The sequence below is a fragment of the Microcebus murinus genome, chromosome 10 (genome assembly GCF_040939455.1).
Source record: "Microcebus murinus isolate Inina chromosome 10, M.murinus_Inina_mat1.0, whole genome shotgun sequence".
In the NCBI taxonomy this organism is placed as follows: domain Eukaryota; kingdom Metazoa; phylum Chordata; class Mammalia; order Primates; family Cheirogaleidae; genus Microcebus; species Microcebus murinus.
Window position 1 is genome coordinate 7293438 of NC_134113.1, and position 24050 is coordinate 7317487.

The 24050-nt window shown below is 43.7% G+C and overlaps 2 protein-coding genes across 3 annotated transcripts in view; one reads left to right on the forward strand and one right to left on the reverse strand.

Annotated features, from left to right (window-relative positions):
- The first annotated feature begins 1031 nt into the window (after window positions 1–1031).
- Window positions 1032–10236, forward strand: SNU13 (small nuclear ribonucleoprotein 13). 2 transcript variants are annotated; one of them, XM_012741694.3, is made up of 4 exons: window positions 1032–1187; window positions 6365–6472; window positions 7499–7619; window positions 9557–10236. In XM_012741694.3, exons 2-4 carry the CDS (start codon window positions 6470–6472, stop codon window positions 9817–9819), a joined length of 387 nt encoding a protein of 128 aa, XP_012597148.1. In that variant the 5' UTR covers window positions 1032–1187; window positions 6365–6469; the 3' UTR covers window positions 9820–10236. The 2 variants fall into 2 exon arrangements, with proteins under 2 accessions (XP_012597148.1, XP_012597147.1); XM_012741693.3 differs by lacking the exon at window positions 6365–6472 and having other exon boundaries at window positions 1035–1187.
- Window positions 10237–13977: 3741 nt separating this feature from the next.
- The window catches only part of XRCC6 (X-ray repair cross complementing 6), a 34089-nt gene continuing 24016 nt past the window's right edge, over window positions 13978–24050 (reverse strand). The window contains exons 9-13 of the mRNA XM_012741695.3: window positions 23625–23786; window positions 21365–21494; window positions 18300–18400; window positions 16267–16380; window positions 13978–14394 (exon numbers count right to left, since the gene is read on the reverse strand). Coding sequence (XP_012597149.1) covers window positions 14201–14394; window positions 16267–16380; window positions 18300–18400; window positions 21365–21494; window positions 23625–23786 — 701 coding nt within the window. The 3' untranslated portion in view covers window positions 13978–14200. The remainder of the gene's footprint in view (window positions 14395–16266; window positions 16381–18299; window positions 18401–21364; window positions 21495–23624; window positions 23787–24050) is intronic.

Consider the following 24050-nt stretch of genomic DNA (forward strand, 5'->3'; position numbering starts at 1 on the left):
ATATGGGGACAAGAAACAGAATCCAACAGAAGTGAAAAACAGTCCACGTGACAGGTTCTACTGGACTTGGAGGGGAGTCATCAGTCTCTGACAAGTCATATTAGATTCACATAAGGTAAAGTCTGATTGGGGGATCTCTGATGTAGCAAATGTTCAATCTTGGAGCCAGTACAAACCTTTCCCATTGCCCAGTGCCCCAACATATCTCAGGCACAGCAACTAGATGTGGTGGAAATAACCCAGGTAGGTAGCCAAAAATTCCAGGGTCAGTTCTGGCTCTAACACTCTCTTATTCTGTGACCATGGGCAAGCAGCTTCCCTTCTCTGGACCTCAGTTTTCTTATCTGTAAAATTAAAGGGTTATGTTATATGATTCCTAAGAGTCTTCCCAGGTCTCAACTGGTTTCCAAAGGAATTAACTGAAACTAGCCCTCAAATGCTCTAGTTTTGGCTAAATCCAAATGGTCCCAAGATGTACATGGCATCATGTTGGAGAGAGGTAAGGTAGGGCCATGAGGATCAAAAAGAACTCTTGGAGGTGGTAAGGCATGAGTGTAGCCATAAATAGGGGAGATTTGGAGTAGCACTGAAAAAAGAGCAGAATGCTGGCCAGAAGAAAGTGGGCGTCCAAAGGTATCTCCAACCTCAACCTGACAGAAGCTCCACTCCCACACCCCCAAACCTGCTCTTGCTTCTGAATTCCCTACTCAATGGATTCTAACTACATTCTCCACCAGAAACTTTGACAAAGGATATCCGAAGATGCAGGAAAGCATTTAGAATTACCTATAATTATCTTAACCTCACCAGTGTGGGATCAGAAAGACGATTTTGAAAGCACAAGAATGTGCTCAAAATTGAACTGGCAATAAAATGGTGACACCATTGAAACTCTTTGTTTTGGTGGGTTGCTTTTTAAATGCTTAACTCATTGTTTCTGCCGACAATCTATAGTAGAAAACTAGTAAGAACAGCAAAAGAACGTTCCCACGCTCACACTGAGGCTGCCGCTCCACCAGTGGCCCCTAGGTGGCGAGGTCCGCCCACTCGTGTTACGTCACTTCCGTTTCCTGCCGCGCGGGGCTCTCATTTCCGCTCCTTCAGTGTGGCTCTCCCGCGGAGCCGAGCGTACTCTAAACCCGGCTGCGCTCCTTGAGGAGTGACGAGCCTGCGGAACCGCAGCCATGGTAAGTGCGGGCGCTTGGCCAAAGGACTGGGAAACGGGAGGCTCAGGGTTCTGTTCGCTCGCTAGCTCGGTGGAGGCTAGAACCCGCGCCATCTTTTCCCCTGGCGCTGGGTCTTAACTGCCCGGCCCTGAGTTAGAACTTGGGCGGCTGCAGGGTCCCAACAACCCGGCAGGAGGTTAGAACGCAGGAAGCTTCAGGGTCCCAGCTGCTGTGGTCGGAGGTACTTTGCATCAGTCTCTTTGCGTGGCGGAAGGCCTCCGGTGAGCCTAAGAGAAACAGACCAATCCACGTGGGAAAGAGTAAAAAGTTGGGTGAAAGAACCTGGCTCCATCCTTTTTTTTTTCTGTTTTATTTTTTACGATATGTTTTATTTTTTACGATATCTAGAGGTTGTCCAGAAGCCCTGGGATTTGGCTCTTCTCAGTCCACCCCCATTGCTAGGATTCGGGAGGAGATCTGCCTAGGTCTGCGGCTAGTACCTGCCTCGAGTTACACGTGCCAGGGGCTTAAAGGAGCCTTTGGCGTTTGAGGGTTTGGGGGATGGGAAGTGACCCCAACTCTCGCCCTGGAGCTCAGGAAAGGCTTCTCTTGCGAGGTGGTGGCCTCAAAAATCAAAAGTCTTGGTAGGACCACGTGCGGCTTCTCTAAAGACTTGGTGAACTCCGACTTTTATTATCTAGGGAAAGTTCCAAATCGTGTGGCCTGGTGTAGCTAGTTTGGGTTGGCACTTGGTAAGGAGGGAAGAGTTTGTAAAGCACTTTAACTTCCATAGTGAGGTTTAATCCTTCCAACAGAGCTTGGATCCTGGCGGGAATACCTTCCCCCTGTCATTCACTCTCAGCCCCCCACGCACCACCACTTTTAAAGCTAGTATGTGACAGAGCCTAGAATTTGAAGCTTCTAAACCGGTGCTCGTCTTAACGCAGTTGCTTAGAAACTTTCGGAATCGGATGGTCTCAGGTTGAACTTTGCAGCGGTTTTCTTCAGCTGTAAAATGGGGATGATAATGCATGTTAAACACCTAGTCCCTTAACTGAGCAGCACCTAAGTGGACACATAGGTACTACAGTAATAGGGTATTGGGCAGGGGGGAGGGGGGCGGGTATATACATACATGAGTGAGATGTGCACTATCTGGGGATGGTCATGCTGGAAACAGACTTGTGGGGGGAGGGGGGATAGAGCATTTATTGAAACCTTAAAATCTGTACCCCCATAATATGCCAAAATAAAAAAAAAAAACCACCTAGTCCTAATGCTTGGTATGAATAAGTGAGGACGTTGTAATTGTTGTTAAGTCAAAACCTTGCAAATTTGGGCTGTTTGGTGTACAAGGAAAACCAAACTGAATAAGCAAGAGATTTAAGTTGGCTGGTGGTGTGAATATTCATTCATTTAATTAACCCTTGAAGAAATTAAAAGGTGAATAGATATACCCTAAGCAAAGAAGTTTCAAGTAGTGTTTATAAGCTAATAGTTTTGTTTTAGAATTGAGTCTAACTTTTTAGCTGACTGATACTAAAACAATAAGATGACTCCTCTTTAATGGTTCAGATGCCTGAAGTCTTCCCTTTTTATGTATTTAATGTTTATTGAGAGTTCAGAATCTTTGTTTCCAAACAGGTTGTTGGAAACAGTGGAAATACCTGGCATTTTAAAGGTTTTTTTAATTGATGTATCGGTAATAGTACATATTTTGGGGATACAGATGATATTTTGATACATGTATACAATGTGTAGTGATCAAATTAGGGCAATTGTGATATCCATCATCTCTAACTTTTATCTTTTGTTTATGTTGGGAACATTGTATTTCTTCTCTTGCTCTGTTGCCCCAGCTATAGTGTGATCATAGCTCACTGAAGCCTCTAACTCCTGGGTTCAAGCGATCTTGCCTCAGCCTCCCAAAGTGCTAGGATTACAGGCATTAGCCACTGTGCCTGGCCAGATGAGCATTAGATTTTGATAAATTAAGGGCACCTTAATTTATTGTGATGTGATTCTTCAGGTAGCCACCAAAAGTATAAATATATGAGAATATAAAGATAAAAGAATAAACTCCATTTCATCCTGCCCATTATCTTAAAAAAAAAAAAAAAGTAAAAAGAATAAACTCCAAACCAATAGAGGGAGAAATAGTAAGAATAGTAATAATAAATCCAAAGAAAGGGAAGAAACAAAAAGAAACAGAACTGGTGGGACGAAAGAAGGAAGATTTGACCCAATATATCAATACTTAAATATATAAAGGGACTAAGTGCTCCAATTAAATGACAGATTGAAGTTTTTAAAAATGGAAAAGATATGCTAATTAAAAAGGTATAGTGTGGCCTGTAGAAACATCAGAAAGAAATAGATTTGAAGAGGCCGGGCGCTGTGGCTCACGCCTGTAATCCTAGCTCTTGGGAGGCCGAGGCGGGCGGATTGCTCAAGGTCAGGAGTTCAAAACCAGCCTGAGCAAGAGCGAGACCCCGTCTCTACTATAAATAGAAAGAAATTAATTGGCCAACTGATATATATAGAAAAAATTAGCCGGGCATGGTGGCGCATGCCTGTAGTCCCAGCTACTCGGGAGGCTGAGGCAGAAGGATCACTCGAGCCCAGGAGTTTGAGGTTGCTGTGAGCTAGGCTGACGCCACGGCACTCACTCTAGCCTGGACAACAAAGTGAGACTCTGTCTCAAAAAAAAAAAAAGAAATAGATTTGAAGGCAAAAGACATCAGAAAAGACAGAGGGTGGCCAAAAAATTAAGTATAAATAAAATGAAAATGGCATAATTACAAGACGGAATAGACAATTATGCAATTATATATAGCAGTTTTTAAAGATATATGATTGATAGATCATGAAGCCAAAACATCAGTATGGAAATAAAGGAGAAAAGATTGATAATATTACAGACCAGGTGAGGTGGCTCACGCCTATAATCCTAGCACTCTGGGAGGCTGAGGCGGGAGGATCACTTGAGGTCAGGAGTTCGAGACCAACGTGAGCAAGAGCAAGACCCCCGTCTCTACTAAAAATAGAAAAAAATTACCTGGGCCTGGTAGCAAGCACCTGTAGTCCCAGATACTTGGGAGGCTGAGGTAGGAGGATTGCTTGAACCCAAGACTTTAAGGTTGAGGTTGCTGTGAGCTAGGCTGACGCCACGGCACTCTAGCCTGGCCAACAAAGCAAGATTCTGTCTCAAAAATTAATAATAATATTATAGACCATTTTCTCCCAACCAAAATACAAATAAGCTAAAGATTGGTAATAAAGCATTTTGCAATGAAAATGTAAATAACTCTATAGGTCAGTTTTTTGGGTTTTTTTGTTTTGAGACAGGCTTTGTTGCCCAGGCTAGAGTGCAGTGAAGTCATCATAGCTCACTACAACCTCAAACGCCTGGGCTCAAGGGATCCTTCTGCCTCAACCTCCTTAGAAGCTGGGACTACAGGTGTGTACCACTGCACCTGGCTATTTATTAAAAATATTTTTGTAGAAATGGGGTCTTGCTGTGTTGCCCATACTGGTCTTGAACTCCTGACCTCAAGCAGTCCTCTCACCTCAGCCTCCCAGAGTGCTGGCATTACAGGCATGAGCCACCACACCCAGCTGGGTCAAATTTTAAAATTATAGAAATTCTAAAACAGAACTGAACAATAATGAAAATATCACATACCAGAGCGTGTAGGATACAGCAAAAGCATCAAATGCTTATGCTAGGGGAAAGGAGGCTAAGAAGGTAGGAAAAAACCACAAGGACAAAATAACTCCAAAGAAAGTAAAAGAAAGGGGGAAAAAAACCTCAAAAATTACTGAAGTAGAAAATAGGTCCTATCAGAGTATGGACAAAATTAGAAGATGACGATCTTCTTTGAAAAGTCCCCTCCAATAAGATTTAAAAATAAAGAGAAAAAAATGTAAGGAATAACAGACATGAAAGAGATTGTAATCTGTAGACATAGAAAGCAAGGATATTATGAACAATTTATTCCTATAAATATAGAAACTTAAATGAAATGAACAAATGCCTGAAAAATATGTGTGAAAACCAGGTAGATAGATATAGAAAAACTGAATAATGAAGAAATTAAAGTTTTTTAAGATGAAAAAACCAGGCCTAGTTTTTAAAAATTGCTTTATTGAAATGATTTATATACTATAAAATTCATCTGTTTAAAGTGTGTAACTCTAGTTTTTCATCTATTTACATAGTTGTGCGACCATCACTGTCTCTAATTTTAGAGGATTTTTTCGATCCCCAAAAGAAACCTTATATCCATTAGCTAACAAAAAAAGAAAATCTTTTTTTTTTTTTTTTTGAGCTTTGTTGCCCAGGCTAGAGTGAGTGCTGTGGTGTCAGCCTAGCTCACAGCAACCTCAAACTCCTGGGCTCAAGCAATCCTGCTGCCTCAGCCTCCCGAGTAGCTGGGACAACAGGCATGTGCCACCATGCCCGGCTAATTTTTTCTATATATATTAGTTGGCCAATTAATTTCTTTCTATTTATAGTAGAGATGGGGTCTCTCTCTTGCTCAGGCTGGTTTTGAACTCCTGACCTTGAGCAATCTGCCCGCCTCAGCCTCCCAGAGTGCTAGGATTACAGGCATGAGCCACCGCACCCAGCCTAAGAAAATCTTAAATTGGTTTTATCTTAGGAATGCAAAATGTGTTTCATATTAGTAAAGCTGTGAAAAATTGGCCAGGAGTTTGTGACCAGCCTGGGCGACATTAGCATGACCACCATCTCTACAAAAAAGAAAAAAATGAGCCGGATATATGATGCTGCACACCTGTAGTCCCAGCTCCTCCGGAACGTGAGGTGGAGGTGCTTGAGCCCAGGAGTTCGAGGTTGCAGTGAGCCATGAGTACGACACTGCACTCCAGCCTGGGCAACAGAGCACGGGCCTGTCTATAAATCAAACAGTCCCTACCGGCTTTTGTGTGGACCTTGAGAAGCTGATTCTAACATGTAGGGAGAAAAGCAAACAAATAGTATGGAGGCCTTTCTTCCACTACTTCTTCAAGGAACTCCTCCAGCTTTCATCTCATTCTCTCAATCATCCAGGGACTATGACAGGTTCACCTAACGTGATGCGTTAGGGAAAAGACAGGGAATCCTGGCACAAGCTAGCCCTTGATGTCCCTTGGCTTCCGCTGACTACACACCTGTGTCGATTCCTGCTCCCTAGGGGTGGCTCGTTTCTGTGTAACTGAGGTGTGGTGCCACTGACCATCCTCACGAACGTGCGCTGTGCTCTCATGGTGTCCAGCAAGAGACGGCGGAGGCAGATACTATGGTTAGTGTTCCTCCTGGGCCATCACTCGTGACCACTGAGAACTGCCACCCCGCCTGAGTTGTCCAGCCTCTGAACCCAATGTTAGTCCAGGACAGCGCTGGCGAACTACTCAGGATTCGTTCGGTGAACACAGTGGCAACGTGGAGGCTGCACCGGACTTATGACATAAATATATCCTTATATATAAATGTGTGTTTGCTTTAAAAGACAGGAAAAACAGATGAGACATTAATGAAAATGGTTCACTGGAAAGGTGGGAATGAGGTGGAAGGAATGGAATGGGCCAGCCCACCCACTTAATTCGCTCCCAACCTGGGTCGTTTGATGTGGTTATCTGGTATTAGAAGCAAAGGCTTGGTCAGATTTTTTTTTCTTTGGTAACTTTTGAACGTAGTACACTAACAAGGTAGCTTTGGTGAGATATACCTAAGTACTTATACAAAAAGAAATTTTGACCTCAATGAGTTTATTGGTAGAGGTAGTGTTGGTATAGCAGTTCTGGAACCATTTTGTGTGTATTGTAGGGTAGAATAAGTGAGAAAATATTGTGATGTGTTGGAAACCAGGAGTCTCACTGAGGACAGAAGGAGATTTACATGGGGAATGGAGAGAGAACTCGTGCTACATTTACTGTAAATTATGCCTTAATTTTGACTCAGTGAATTTGGGGTGGAATATGAATGTCCAAATTTAAAGATTACCCCATGTGACTCAGATGCTGAGCCATGGGAGCCCCATTTGCTGTAATATTATCCAACATTAGGCTAAAGAGAGACAGAAGTACATAAGCTTTAATGCACATTACTAGACTATATAATTGCTAACTTTCTCTTTTAGTGGTAATAGTGTATTTCCATTTTTCTAAGCTGTGAGTGGACATGCCATCATTAATTACGCTGTGTTGAGTGTGTTGGGGTGGGGCAGCAGAGAAACTGTCCTCTGTGTCTCAGTTGTTGATAGTATTTTGTGACATGTCTAGGGCAACTTCTGGTTCGGTTTGACTGATGCTTTTATTTCCCCCCACAGACTGAGGCTGATGTAAATCCAAAGGCCTATCCCCTTGCTGATGCCCACCTCACCAAGAAACTGTTGGACCTCATTCAGCAGTCATGTAACTACAAGCAGCTTCGGAAAGGAGCCAATGAGGGTAGGCAGCCACAAGGTGCTGGGAGCAGGGGTATTTAGGGCACTGTCTCTGTCTGGGGCCTCTGGTCTGTACTTCCAGTTTGGATGGATGGCTAGATACTCTTGACTGTGACCAATGGGAGGACCTAAGAGCAGCATTTTGACAGTAGATGCTAAAGACTGAGATAAGAATTTTTTTATTGTTAACCACCCAATTGTTAACATTTTACTACATTTACTTCTTTCTGTATACATAAGTGCATTTTATTTATTTTTGCTGATCCATTTGAAAGCAGTTGTAGAGACTTTATGTATTAGCTTTGTGATCTCCCTAGAACCATCAGAAGGAAAAGAGATATTAATGCTTTTTCGTATCTCTGATCCCATGGATACTTAACATTCATGAATTTCATTTGGTTTCCAGAAACATTCCTCTTGGTTTTTTTTAAGCAAGCACTTTTTTAGTAGAATAATTATATATGCTGTGATACTTCTGCCCAGTAATAGTATTAGTATAGAATACTCTGTTTTAACAGATGCCAGGTAGTTTGCTGTGGGAGAGTTGTTTTGTCTTTGAAGATATTAATGGAAGCATCAGGGATTTTGTTAAATTTGAAATTTAGGGCAGCCATTAGAATCACTTCTACCTGTGTTGCTGAAGGAAGATAAAGAAAAGTCTCTATGTGTCTCTGTCATTTTGATGCTTTTTTCAGCCCTGCTCTTCAGACTACAGTGGCTACAGGGCCTTGTATGGCAGTGGCCAGTAGCGGGAGGGCCCAGCAGCTCTCCTGGGAGGTCTCTCCTCTCATTTGACATGAGTTCTTATTCGGTAGGTAGATGAAGACTCAGAGACAGGACCATTTTATTTTCTTTTGCTATACCTTGCACTGTGTTAGGCTCAGAGGTGTCCAGGACAGACATTCCTTGAATGGAGATGTTCAATCTCATCTACTTCAGAATGTGCTTACTAGGAGTTCAGGGATGGAGGGGCATCAATTTTTTTTTTTGCCTCTGCCTCAGTTTCAAGTATTCTTCCCCTATTTATTAATTGCCTGCTGTGTGCCAGGTACATGTGCTAGAGACTAGCAACCAGGAGTAAGCATATGAAACAATGCTGTAGAGTATTATTAAATTTGCATGGTGGGTCACATGTGGTGTGAACTTTCCAGGAATATTGACTGTGACAGATTAGGATAGTAAAACCCTGATCCTTGATCACAGATAGCTTGACAAGTGCTACACTGCACTACTTCATGCTCACAGGGGCTTGTATGGAAGCTGTTGCAGTTGACTGGGCAAGAAATAATGGTGACTTAGACAAGTGTAGCAGAGGGGAGGGGAAAGAAGTGGTCAGATTCAGGATGTGTTCTGAAGAGAGAAGTGATGAGTTTAATGTACAGTTTGAGAAAGGGACATGGCTGATAACTAGTTGGTGTTTGTATCCCTTATCATGTCCCAGGGCCGCTCAGGACAGAGAATTGCTTGTGCCTAAGTGTTTTACCCAGTTTTCTTTCACCTCTTAGTCTCTTCCTTAGAAATTGCTTTTTTTTTTTTTTTTTTTTTTTTTGAGACAGAGTCTCGCTTATTGACCAGGCTAGAGTGAGTGCCATGGCGTCAGCCTAGCTCACAGCAACCTCAATCTCCTGGGCTCAAGCAATCCTTCTGCCTCAGCCTCCCGAGTAGCTGGGACTACAGGCATGCGCCACCATGCCCAGCTAATTTTATATATATATATATTAGTTGGCCAATTAATTTCTTTCTATTTATAGTAGAGACGGGGTCTCGCTCTTGCTCAGGCTGGTTTCGAACTCCTGACCTCGAGCAATCCGCCCGCCTCAGCCTCCCAGAGTGCTAGGATTACAGGCGTGAGCCACCGCGCCCGGCTTAGAAATTGCTTTTTTGTGGCTGTCCTACCCATGCCCAACATTACCTGTTGGCCTTGTGTCCTTGTCTCCACAGCCACCAAAACCCTCAACAGGGGCATCTCTGAGTTCATTGTGATGGCTGCAGATGCTGAGCCGCTGGAGATCATCCTGCACCTCCCACTGCTGTGTGAAGACAAGAATGTGCCCTACGTGTTTGTGCGCTCCAAGCAGGCCCTGGGACGGGCCTGTGGGGTCTCCAGGCCTGTCATTGCTTGTTCTGTCACGATCAAAGAAGGCTCACAGCTGAAGCAGCAGATCCAGTCCATTCAGCAGTCCATCGAAAGGCTCTTAGTCTAAACCTGTGGCCTCTGCCACATTCTCCCTGTTGACTCCTCCCCCTGAGATTGTGTATATCATATTGTCTGTGTTAGCATGTAGTATTTTCAGCTACTTTCTATTGTTATAAAATATTATAGTACTACATTTTGGTTTCTGGAGTTTTGTATTGTTTTTGTTCTGTTTTACAGGGTGGTTTTCCCCCTCCTAAGCCCTTCTACATTCTCTCTACCATCCTTCATCTTTTTATCCTCCCTTTTGAAAAATGAACTGATGCTCTGAACAGATGGAAGCAGAGTGGTGGCACCATTCAAAGGCAGGAAGAGCCCGGAGAAACCTGATGGAGCCAGGATAGAGATGGTTCCAGCTCTCATCTGCTAGCTTCCTACTCTGTGCAGGATATGATTCAAGTAAACACTATCCATTTTGTACCCCTTATGCCTGACATACAGAATCATTCATGTGTGTTAAAATGATCAAGGGGTTTTCTTTGCTCTTGAGGGGATTGTGTATCACTTGGAGAGGAAGCATGTGTTCTGTGAGGTTAGGCTTATGTCCAAGTGTCATTTACAAATGTACTCCTGCTGTTTGCTTTTGGTAATAATGATGTTTTGTCCTTTCCCTCCCTGACCCCCAGCTGTACCCCTGAGGGTGGCAGGGCAGCAACATACCAAAGAGATGTGCTGCAAGATTCTAGAGGTGGCCTGGGTGAGTGAGACGTGGGGTGCTTGACCTGGGTCTTGAAAGAGTCAGGAGTGTCAAGGGCAGAGAGCATCATGTGATGCTGGAACGAAGGATTCTAGGAAGATCATGCAGACCTAGCTGGTAGCTACAACAGAGATAATGGAGTCTAAGGAAACAACTTCTCTTTGGGGAATGAGGATTTCTTCAGTGGACACTTGGCCCAGTTCTGAGACCCCCTTACTCCTGTCGCCTACCACAGTTGGGTCAGATATATTCTTTATCACGTGAGAAGAGTGCAACTATGTCCTTCATTTTTGTGAGCATCCTAATAAAGAAATATATTCATATTCTAATTTAATGAAAGAGTGCAGCAGTGCCTGATTCTTAATGAATAGTAAGCTAATATTTAGCTTAGTGGATATTCTTAGCTGATGTTTGAATGAAGAAATGATTAGCATTACTAGTGTGGTTATAGCTTCTAAATCTTTTTCACTAAGACGTCATGGAAAAGCCATCACCTCGTACCAAGTAGTTTCTGATTTGGCAGTTTACAATAGCTTGTACAGACTTAATCATTGGAATGCTGCTATCACTTTAAAACAGGCTTTCTCAGCCTTGGCACTATTGACATTTTGGGCTGGTTCATTTGTAGGGGGCTTCCTTGTGTACTGTAGGATTTTTAGCAGCCTCTACTCACTAAGTGGTAGTAGTAACTCACCCCCAAATGTTCCCTGAAGGTAAAATCACCCCTAGTTGAGAGATTCTATTGCAGAATTAGGGTTCCTGGTAGCCCTTGGCACATGTAGGATTGGTACTGGTGACTGGGGCCACTGCTGCCTCACCTACCTCTTTTATTTTTTATATCTAAGGCTAAGTCCCATGACAGCATAATACCTCAGCTTGAGAAATCTTCCAAGGGGCAAAGAATGAGCAAATTAGGATAGATTTCTTCGTGGCCAGCTTAGGGCAAGGCACCCTTTGCTCCAGCAGGAAGCAACTTGAGGGAACCTGGGAACCAACCAGTTCTATGCCTACTGGGCTAGTCATTTCTCTGCCTCACTCCAGTATTGACACCACCACCACCCCTAAAGCAGTTTTATAATTATTTTTGGAGGGGGAGTTTCAGGTAGTGCTTGCTTTCTTTTTCATATAGTCATGTGTTCATAACGTTTCAGTCACCAACAGATCATGTATATTATGGTCCCGTGAGGTTATAATAATGTGTTGGTTTTTTGTTTTTTTTTTTTGAGACAGAGTCTCACTGTGTTGCCCAGGCTAGAGTGCCGTGGCGTCAGCCTAGCTCACAGCAACCTCAAACTCCTAGGCTCAAGCAATCCTCCTGCCTCAGCCTCCCAAGTAGCTGGGACTACAGGCATGTGCCACCATGCCTGGCTAATTTTTTCTATATATATCAGTTGGCCAATTAATTTATTTCTATTTATAGTAGAAACGGGGTCTCACTCTTGCTCAGGCTGGTCTCAAACTCCTGACCTTGAGCAATCCACCCGCCTCGGCCTCCTAGAGTGCAATAATGTGTTTTTACTGTATGTTTAAATACACAAATACCACTGTATTACAGTGGCCTACAATATTCAGTCAGTAACATGCTGTACAGGTTTGTAGCTGAGGAGCAACAGGCTACACCACATAGCCTGGGTGTATAGTAGGCTAAACTATCTAGATACACTGATGTTCACATGATGGCAGAATGCCTAACAGCACAGTTTTCAGGATGTATCCCCATTTGGTTATGTATGACTGTACTTTATTTCTTGTGTATGTATTTTTCTAATCATAATCCAAAAGATTGAAATAATTTAAGAGAAAGGGGAGATCCAGAAATCCAACCTCCATCTAAATGGAAACTAGGGCCTGGAAGTTCCATCTTTGCTGAGTGTTCCATATTTTGTTTCGTTTCTTTTTTTTTTTTTTTGAGACAGAGTCTCGCTTTGTTGTCCAGGCTAGAGTGAGTGCCGTGGCGTCAGCCTAGCTCACAGCAACCTCAAACTCCTGGGCTCGAGAGATCCTTCTGCCTCAGCCTCCCGAGTAGCTAGGACTACAGGCATGCGCCACCATGCCCGGCTAATTTTTTTATATACATATCAGTTGGCCAATTAATTTCTTTCTATTTATAGTAGAGACGGGGTCTTGCTCTTGCTCAGGCTGGTTTTGAACTCCTGACCTTGAGCAATCCGCCCGCCTCGGCCTCCCAGAGAGCTAGAATTACAGGCATGAGCCACCGCGCCGGGCCTCATATTTTGTTTCTTTAACACACCAGACCCCCCCCCCTTTTTCTCAAATCCTTTGCACTCAGCAGTCATTCTAGTCTTAATTCAAACATCACTTTAGAGTGTTTCCTTTCCCCCCTAGCTCTGTAACAGTCTTTTTTTTATTTACCTTGAACATAACTAATATCTGAGATTGTTTTCCAATTATTAGGTAGCAGGAATTTGTGTGGTGCCCCAGCGCATAGATGCTCCAAAAGTGTAGAATGAATAATTCCTGAGACCAGACATGCAAGGAGGAAATCTAGTTATCCCTATCCAGCTACTTAAGCAGTTGGTTATAAAATTTGTGTAAACGATTTATTTAGGGCTGCACACAGTGGCACATGCCTGTAATCATAGCACTTTGGGGAGGCAGAGGCTGGAGGACCACTTGATGCCAGGAGTTCAAGAACAGCCTGGGCAATATAGTGAGCCCATCTGTAGAAAATTTAAAAATTAGCTGGGGGGTAGTGCACACCTTTAGCCTCAGCTATTCAAGAGTCTGGGATGGATCACTTGAGCCCAGGAGTTCAAGGGTACAGTGAGCTATGACTGCACCATTGCACTCCAACCTGGGCAACAGAGGAGACCTTGTCTCTAAAACAAGCAAAATTTTATTTTGGAGAACCTTAAATTTACTGCTTCTGAAATCTGATTTTTAGACCTTAACATGACATGTTTAAAGGAAAGTAGGTAGGAGGCCAGCGGATAGGGAGAAAACAATCCTACTAGGCTTGTCATTCCTGAAGTTATGTTCACTTATCTTTAATTGTCAAGCTTTCACCCACCCCCACTGGTATGTTTTGTTTCCATTGTGATGATGTGTGTGTCCAATCAGAAAATTATACTAATAGCCAATGGCCAGTGAGCTTTGGATGCAAGGCAGACAAACCCTCCTCCTCCACACTAAAGAATAACTTACAGAACCAGGTGTGGTGACTCAACACTTACAATCTTAGCACTCTGGCAGGCTGAGGCAGGAGGATTGCTTCAGGTAAGGAGTTTAAGACCAGCCTAAGCAAGAGCGAGACCCCATCTCTACTAAAAATGGAAGAATTAGTCAAGAGTTGTGCACACCTGTATGTAGTCCCAGCTATTTGGGAAGCTGAGGCAGAAGTATCGCTTGAACCCAGGACTTTGAGGTTGCTGTGAGCTAGGCTGATGCCATGGCACTCTAGCCCAGGTGACAGAGTGAGACTATGTCTCAAAAAAATAAAAAAAAACAGTGTATAGTACAAAGTTAGGGCTTTTTAATTGGCAGTAGCATAAGGCACAGCAAAGTGGGAGGACTACATGGCCTCCATGGCAACAGGAAGTCTCATAAATGTAAAGTCCCTTGGCTTCTGTCAAGAAGACTCCTAGCTCAGGAGAAACTTTTTAACTTGCTAAGAAGAACAAAACCAGTCAGCCTGGCTGCAGTGTGGAAGGATGGCTGGATGTATGGTCTCCGGTCAGTTCTGGAAGTGCTTGGTGAGTACATCCAACAGCTCCTGCTTCTTCATCCCGCCCTTCAGCCCATACACCCTGCAGGCCTCCTTCAGCACAGGCACAGTGAACTTGCCCAGTGTGCCCTTGCGGATGTGGGCCTTCAGCTCCTCTTCAGAAAACTCCACCTTGGGCCTTTTGCTTCCAGAACCTTCACCACCTGGGGGAAAAGGTCAGGAGGAAGTGACTGGAAATGCTACCAGTGGCATCCCAGCTACACAGCATGGGGCATATGATCAGATGATCTGGGCTGCAGTTAATCATTTTCCATAAAGCTGTGATGCCTAGCTAGAACTACATGGAAAAGACAGGTGTCTTGGAAAAGGCAGCTTCATTTAAGTGTAGTGTGTGGAGGTCTTACAGCAGTTTACCAGGACACTACAGCCATCCCTTCTGATGCAGAAGGAGAAAGCGACTTGGCCACCAACCTAACCTCTCAGCAATGCTTCCTCAATTAGGAACAGGTAGTGCACAGAAAGAAAAAAAAATGTCCAATAAAACTACATCTCTGGCCAGGCGAGGTGGCTCATGCCTGTAATCCTAGCACTCTGGGAGGCCAAGGCAGGTGGATTGCTCGAGGTCAGGAGTTCAAAACCAGCCTGAGCAAGAGCGAGACCCCGTCTCTACTATAAATAGAAAGAAATTAATGGGCCAACTAAAACATATAGAAAAAATTAGCCGGGCATGGTGGTGCATGCCTGTAGTCTCAGCTACTCGGGAGGCTGAGGCAGGAGGATTGCTTGAGCTCAGGAGTTTCAGGTTGCTGTGAGCCAGGCTGACACCCTCTAGCCTGGGCAACAAAGCGAGACTGTCTCAAAAAAAAAAAAAAAAACTACATCTCACTCATAACTGGAGAATTGCAAATCAAAATAGGACATAATTTTCCCTCTGTCATTTTTGTGGAAATTTAAAAAAATAGTATATAAAACCCAGGCCTACAATATTTAGAACAGTAACATGCTGTACAGGTTTACGTTTATCCCCTTCTTGGATAGGGGGAAATGTATCACTATTTTGGGAGGCAATTCTTACCAGAATTGTAAATGTCTACACCTTGACCCAGTAACTCCACTGCTAAGAATTTCCCCTGTGGATCTACAGTGGTTGCTCATGCTCCCTGTAGCACAGCCATCAATACAGGTCTGGTCAAATAAACGGGTACATCTCTCTAGTGAAGTGCTCTGTAGACTTTTTAAAATGAGGTAGATACTTAAGTTGATATAAGTAACTGTCTAACATATATAGCTGAGTAACAAAACAGCAGACTAGAAAAGAATGAATATTGTTCCACTTATGCTGAAGTATATATGTTGGTATGTATAAATATGTATGTTTGAATAGATATTTCTGAAAGGACATTATCCTCTATGATAAGACCATAAAGACAACTTTTTAAAATAACCCACTGAGGCCGGGCGTGGTGGCTCACACCTGTAATCCTAGCACTCCGAGAGGCCGAGGCAGGTGGATTGCTCAAGGTCAGGAGTTCAAAACCAGCCTGAGCAAGAGTGAGACCCCGTCTCTACTATAAATAGAAATAAATTAATTGGCCAACTAATATATATAGAAAAAATTAGCCGGGCATGGCGGTGCATGCCTGTAGTCCCAGCTACTCGGGAGGCTGAGGCAGCAGGATTGCTTGAGCCCAGGAGATTGAGGTTGCTGTGAGCTAGGCTGATGCCACGGCACTCTAGCCTGGGCAACAAAGTGAGACTCTGTCTCAAAAAATAAAAAAATAAATAAAATAAAATAACCCACTGATGGGAGAATCACACTTGAGGCCGGGAATTTGAGACCAGCCTAGGCAACATCAAGAGACCCCATCTCTACAAAAAATTTTTTTAAAAATTAGCTGAACATAGTGGTACACACTTATAGGCCCAGCTATTCAAGAAATTGAGGCTGGAGGATTGCTTGAGCCCAGAAATTTGAGGCTACAGTGAGCTATGATAGTGCCACTGCACTCCAGCCTAGGTGACAGAGACCTTATCTCTTAAAATAACCCACAAAACATCCACACTCAGCTCCTCACCTTGTTTTTGCTTGGTAACTTTCCCCTCAGGATTGTAATCTGGTGGGTAGACAAGTTCCTTAAACTCATCCACCAGAGATCCCAGTCTTTTATTCATTGCTTCAACCTTGGGCACTAGAAAATCAAAACAGAAGAGTGGCCTGGTGAGTCACAAATTTACTGTAGTCACACTACAGCTTAAATGCTTTAAACTTAAATGCTTTAAACTTATTTTTATTTAATCCTTCCAACAATCTATACAGTAGGTAAATTTGTCTCCCCATTTTACAAAGGAGGAAAAAGCCAGGAAGTGGCAGAGTGGAAACACGGCTAGATTCTGGGAATTCAAACAATCTGTGACCACAGATGGGCTTACAGAGCAAAGAGATGAGTAAAAACAGAAGCCATGAAAGAAGGGACTATACAGGGTCCCTGGAACACGGGCGGGGATGAGGGAGGGAAAGACTAGGGCAGCCAAAACTGTTTTGAAAACAGAGATAGTAAGAGAAAAGAGGACTTTCCATAAAATCACAGGGCCAGGAAGCCACACTGTAAGAGGCTGAGGCCCTGGAAGTGGAAAGTAGCTGTGGACTGCGAACAACTGTGCTCTGAGCACTTCCTGAGTGTCAGGGCCTCTATTTTCTTAATACCTTGTAAGAACAATATCACCATTCCCATTTTACCAAAAAGGAACCAAGTCTCAGAAAGATTAGGTAATATTCCCCAAGTCACTGGATTTAATAAGGAACGTCATTTCCAAAACCTGTGTCCTTAACCACCTTGCTAGGCACTAGACAACTGACTTACTAATTTGCATGAAGTCCACAGAGGGGGAGACAGGCTGCTTAACACAAGGCTTTCTCTTCTTCCAGACCCAGCTAGACAGAGTAACACTGGTCCAGTAACTCTTATGCTTTCAATGCTGGGGCTATTTTGTCTAATATGAAAGAGATCATAAGCTAAGCACGGTGGCTGACTCCTATAATCCTAGCACTCTGGGAGCCACGGTGGGAGGATTGCTTGAGGTCAGGAGTTCGAAACCAGCCCTAGCCAAAAGTAAGATACTGTCTCTACAAAAAATAGAAAAAGATTAGCAGAGCATGGGGGCATGTGCCTGTAATCCCAGCTACTCGGGAGGCTGAGGCAGGAGGATCACCTGAGCCCAGGAGTTTGAGGTTGCACTGAGCTACGATGATGCCACTGCATCTGTTGCAGTGGCTCTCTACCTGGAGCAACAGAGTCAGATTGTCTCAACCAAAAAAAAAAAAAAGATATCATTAATAACTTGGAAGCTAAGCAGGCCAATCTAATTGTTCTGATCTTTTTAGCCTCTATCAAGAATCTTCATTAAATCTAATCTGTTTCCCAGTGGATATTTACTTCTATCACTAAACTTCTGTGTTCTTCTTATGAAATACTTAAGAGAATAACAAGAAGGGGGTCTAGCAGCAAGCTGAAAGAACCCAGCCTGGGAGGCCAAACAAAGCTCTTTGATGCTGGGTAACCACGTAGCTTTTCTCAGGCAGAGCACACAGAGTCTGACAGAGAGGCAGTAAGAAGAGTGGTTTCAAAGCAAGGGCTCTAGGTGGGATTCAGTGGTTTTCAACATAGATCCACCACTTACTACTTAGAATTTAGGGCAAATCACTCAGGGGAACCTTCTCTATAAAATTGGGACAATTACAGCCCTTTCCTCATGGCTATGAAGATTAAATGAGTCAACACATAGGATGACAACGTCTGGCACACAGTAAGCACTCAATAAATGTTGCACATTATTTTTTCGACTTTCACCAACATGTCATAGGGTGGCCTAACTCAGAGGCAGGTCTCAGGAGCCTGCCACTCTTTCCTCCTCTCACTGCAGAACCAGCCAAATGTGTTCCCTGGCTCTTTAAGCTGGTCTAGAAGATCTCTCAAAACAGAGATGGTTTGGACAAAGAGGTTAAGTCTTTAGAGAGAGCCAAGAAATACAGCACATACTGCTTCGGAGTAAAATCCATGAGAAGGCCTCTCATGAAAAGGACTTCTCGACTCAGTCACAACTTTCTTACATGTCAGGTCGACGGCTTGTTCAGGCTCCATCAGGTCCAGAGCCAAGGCCTCCAGGTTCCTGAAGTGCTGCTGCAGCACCGGGTTCTCAAAGCTGTCACTTCTGTTGAAACAGTAATAAGAACACAACTCAATTAAAACTTGCAAACTTAAGCATGTAAAAAAATAAGTCCAGCTGAGATGCCCCAAGTTTAGCTGAGAAAAACACCCCAAGTAAATCAGTTGGGAATCTTGTCTCAAATCACCTTTTCTTTCTTCAGTTTTCAATGTATTGTCTGATACTAGAGATCCAAGTCCATTTAAAAGCAAACCTGCCCATCTGACTGTCACTGGAAGCTGTGGGCAGAGACAGAAGTGGAGGAGGCACGGTCATGCCAGTATGGAGGAGAGACGAAGGAGGGGTGGTGGGAGACAGGGCGATGCTGCACCCCCAGTGTGCTTTCTCCCGTACACAGCAGCAGCAGCAGTGTGGGTGTAAAAAGAGTAAGAATCTAAAGTGAGACTCTGTCTCAAAAAAAAAAAAAAAAAAAGTATGAATCTAGAGTGAGCTATGGGTTTTAATCCTGGCTCCATCTCTTTCCAGCTGGGTGAATCTGAGCAAGCTGCCTCACTCCTCTAAGCCTTAGTTTCTTCATCTGTAAAATAGGCTCAAAACCTAGCTTCCAGAGTTGTTATGAAGAATAAATGAGGCCAGGCACGGTGGCTCACGCCTGTAATCCTAGCACTCTGGGAGGCTGAGGCAGGCGGATTGCTCAAGGTCAGGAGTTCAAAACCAGCCTGAGCAAGAGTGAGATCCCGTCTCTACTATAAATAGAAAGAAATTAATTGGACAACTAATATATATAGAAAAAATGGGCCAGGCATGGTGGCGTATGTCTGTAGTCCCAGCTACTTGGGAGGCTGAGGCAGCAGGGTTGCTTGAGCCCAGGAGTTTGAGGTTGCTGTGAGCTAGGCTGATGCCACGGCACTCACTCTAGCCTGGGCAACAAAGTGAGACTCTGTCTCAAAAAAAAAAAAAAAAAAAGAATAAATGAGATAATGTTGGAATTGTATCTGGAAGTGTCTGGCATATGGTAGACTCTTGCTTCCATTTGTCTGGTAAAGGAGTATACCAGGAGGTTATATCTGAGGGAGAAAGATATTATTCTGCCCAGAGATAGGAAAGTAGCCTACAGACAAAAGATGGAATGTGAAAAACCCCTACAACTCAATGGCAAAAAAGTTAATAACCCTATTTTAAAATGGGCTAAGGGCTGGGCATGGTGGCTTGTACCAATAGTCCCTAGCTACTTGGGAGGATCACTTGAACCCAGTAGTTAGTTCATAGCCAGGCTGGGCAATATAGTGAGACCTCATCTCTAAAAACTCTAATAAAAGGAGCACTAATACAGTGGCTCATGCCTGTAATTCCAGCTACTTGGGAGGCTAAGGTAGGAGGACAGCTTAAGGCCCAGAAGTTTGAGGTTGCAGGGAGCTATGATCACACCACTGCACTCCAGCCTGGGCAGTAGATTGAGACCTTTTCTCTTAAAAAATTAATTAATTAAAAAAATGTTTATTTTAAATGGGCTAAGCTGGGCATGGTAGCATGCACCTCTAGTCCCAGCTACTCAGGAGGCTGAGGCAGGAGGATTGCTTGAGCCCAGGAGTTTGAGGTTGCTGTGAGCTGTCATGAGGCTACTGCACTCTAGCCTGGGTGACTGAAAGAGACCCTGTCTCAAAAAAAGTATCTTCCCAAGGCTGCGAGTTTATTGAAATAGATAAATTTTTAATTTTTTAAAAAAGAATAAAGTTTTAAAGTAAAATAATTATTAAATAATTATTAAAAAATGAAAAAAAGTAAATAAAAAGATAGTTTATGAAAAAAGATTAGGCCGGGCGCGGTGGCTCACGCCTGTAATCCTAGCACTCTGGGAGGCCGAGGCGGGCGGATTGCTCAAGGTCAGGAGTTCAAAACCAGCCTGAGCGAGACCCCGTCTCTACCATAAAAATAGAAAGAAATTAATTGGCCAACTAATATATATAATATATAAATCAGCCAGGCATGGTGGCTCGTGCCTGTAGTCCCAGCTACTCGGGAGGCTGAGGCAGGAGGATCGCTTGAGCCCAGGAGTTTGAGGTTGCTGTGAGCTAGGCTGACGCCACGGCACTCACTCTAGCCTGGGCAACAAAGCGAGACTCTGTCTCAAAAAAAAAAAAAAGATGATGTTTGGCGTCACATTATGCCTGCTCTGAGAGATGGTATATGAGAGGCAATGACTTGTGTTATTTAATCATTCTTTTAAGCTTGTAACAATTTACATTAGATTTTTTTTCCCTTGAGACAGAGTCTCACTCTGTCACCCAGGCTGGAATACAGTGGTGTCATCTGTATCCTGCAGCCTCAAACTCCCAGGCTCAAGCAATCCTCCTGCCTCAGCCTCTGGAGCAGTGGGAACTATAGACGTGGATGCCATGCCTGGCTATTTTTTTTTTTTTTTCTATATTTTGTAGAGATAGGGTCTTGTTCTTGCTCAGGCTGGTCTGAAACTCCTGACCTCAAGTGATCCTCCCACCTTGGCCTCCCAGAGTGCTAAGATTACAGGTATGAGCCACTGCACCCAGCATACATTAGATTTTTTTTTTTCACTACATCACCCAGGCTAGTCTCAAACTTCTGGGCTCAAGCAATCCTCCTGGCTCAGGTTCCTGAGTGGCTAGGACTATAGGGATGAGCAACTGCACCTGGCTTACATTAGATTTATTTACTTTCCCTCATCATGTGACAACACACATAATCAGTGAGACTAAGAATTTTCCCCCGTTACTTTCTTGAAGTTGTTCAACCAAATAATCTGCTTCTTAAACACAACATAACAGGTCCACCAGCACAATCCCAGAGTCTCCAATATATTAAGAGCTTCCATTCTCTATACAGCTTTTAAAAAGCTCTCAATAACAAGTAATAATCTATCAGCTGACTAATTAAAATCATGTTCTCTTGGTCTCAGCCTAACTGGCATCTCCAGTAAGACCTTCTGCTCGGAAGGCAGTTTGAAGAAAGCCTGAGACTGACACGAGTACTCACCTGTATTTAAAGCGGAGCTTCTGAACAATCGCCTTCATCTTGTCCACCTGCTCCGAGTTTGCTATGACTTTTTCAGTAAAGGGCACCTTCCGTTTATCATCAGCATAGGGTAGGAAGACAAGCTGGAAGCCTGAAGGGAGACAAATTTTCTGAGATTTAACTTAAAGTGTTGTAGTCATTTGTTTCCCAGCTCTAAATTCACCCTGCTATGTCCTGTGACTGGTGCTGGGGCCTGTAAGCCCCATTTCCCCTTTACCAGCTGATTCTTGTGTCTGCGTAGCAGACTCCCCCTAGAGTCTCTGGAGGACTGCAAGGCAGGTAGGGTGCTCTTCCTGTACACGGTGGACCGTGTATCCTTGGGGGATAGTTCCAAGATCCCCAGTGGATGCCTGTAACCCAGATAGCACTGAGTCTCATTGCTGTCTGTCGGAACACGTTTCTGTGTCTTCCACCCACAAAGGTAATATGTTGCCATCTTAAGAACTTACCTGTAATCTGTTGCCATCTTAAGTACACACTATAGCCATAACTTTTGTAGTCTGAGGTACAACAGCAAAACCACATGAATTTCTTTTTCCTTCTGCACAATTTCATGGATAGAAGATTCATTCTTGCTGTAGATTTTAGCAACCTCAGCACATGATATTTTTTCTTCCTTAAAGTTAAGAATTTTCACCTTTTCACTTAAAGGAGGCACTTTATGGCTTCTCTTTGGAGTATCCAAATTACTAACATCAGTACTCTTGTGCTTTGGGCCATTATTAAGTAAAATAAGGGTGACTTGAACACAAGCACTGCGATGCCGATATCACAACAGTTGATCGGATAACCAAGACTATTAAGTGACTAACAGGTAGGGTAGCGTTTATAGCGTGAAGCCATTGAACAAAGCAATGATTCATGTCACAGGCAGGATAACACTTACAAATTGTTTATTTCTGGAATTTTCCATTTGATATTTTTGGACCACTGTTGACTGTAGGTAACTGAAACCATGAAAAGCAAAACCAGATAAGGGGGGCATCACTCTATTTACAGTTTCTATCCTTACACCCCAGCAAGGACCCTTCTCCTGGCTGCGGCAGGTGGTTCCAGTCTCCAGCTTATCTGATAGATCCAGGGCCAGCTGCACAGTCCAGTGCCCCTCTCTGGAGGGCTAAGTCCCAGCTCCATCAGGCCCTCCTCTGAGCTTCAATCTCTCTCCTTTTTCCCTCTACCCCCCACTAAAAGGAAACAGCTACAGGTTATCAGGCTGATCGTGGTTTAATTACTGATGGGCTCTAGAAGGACTAAAAAATCTAGACGCTGTAACCAAGTGCCGCTGCCAGGTGAAGGGCCCTCGCTGGCAACGCAGACAACAGCACTGAGCAAACAGGAAGGAGCAAGTCCCTCACTTCTCCCTGTCCTCCGGCCTCCTCTAGCACCACGACTGACACAGCCTATTTGATAGCCAGCTGCAAAAGGAGAAAATGGGCTTGAAACGTCTCAGCCCCAGCAGCACAGAGCATATAAAAGGGTGAATTGGAGCTGAGAGACAACAGCTTAATAACTTAGTGTTCCTGAGCATTCTAACGACCAAAGTTAAAACTATAATACATTCAAAGAGATACTTTATGAAGTTAATTTTTATGAGCATGGCTAGGGAAGGAAGACTATCATCTGCTGATGACTTTATGCTAAGAACTTGTATATTTATTAATTTATCTCAAATGTAAAACAACCTGGAGGGAAAGGTGTTCCAGAATCCCCATATTTGCAAATAAGGAATATAAATAGAAAGGTTAAATTATTTGACTAAGTTGGCCAGCTAACAAGATAACAAGCAAGTTTTCAGACACTTAAGTGTAGGATAAAATCAAGTCTGATTTCAAAATCCATGGTCTTTCCACTATACCCCACTGCCTCGACAAACCCCTTGGTTTGGTTTATAAGGAGATAAGCCCAACATGAGACATACAAGGGTGCCAAACAATGGCTTTTAATAAAGGTGTCAGCAGCAAGGGCCTTATGTCAGTAACTTGCAAATGGTCCCATAGCAGACAATTTTTACTTAACCCTGGCTGCAGATCTGCCTTGTAGGGCTGTGCATGCTGTGCATTGCACAACCATATTTGGTGGCCTTATGGGGCTGTGCATCAAATTCACCCAAGAAACCTTAAAAATACACATTTCCCAGGTCCCATTTCTGGAGACTATGGTTCAGGAGGTCCCATGAATGATTCTAGAGCATGGGCAAGCTTCAGAAGACTTGGAAACGTACCTGGAGGAGTCACTTGAATTTTCTGGTCATCCAACTCCTCTTCCTGTGGCACCAAAGCCACAAAGCAAGGGGGGATGTTCTTGCGGGGTGTATATCTGCACACTGCTAGGACCTCCTTCTCCAGACACTTGATGAGTAGAGCACTGAACAGGGTTGAGCTCCCTAGAAAACAAATGTCCCGGCAGCCTACATCCCAACAAATTCTCTTTTCTTCCCTCTGAGCCCTACAATTTCTCTTCCATTTTCTTTTCTTCTTCACGGGACAGTGTGAACGCAGTTTCCCACTATCACAAATTATGCAGTCGGGTTTCCCACCACTGGGGAGATTGCAGGGGCCAGACATCTGGAGTGCAATGGGTAAGCCACCCTGCAAAACCACCTTCGTGATCACAGCACATCTTCCCTTTTTTTAAAGGGTTTATGAAG

Bases quoted from the DNA above. Each gene is read 5' to 3' on its own strand.
- SNU13 (XM_012741694.3), top strand. The intron at 7,620-9,556 runs GTAGGCAGCCAC...TTGTCTCCACAG, and splicing joins TCGGAAAGGAGCCAATGAGG to CCACCAAAACCCTCAACAGG.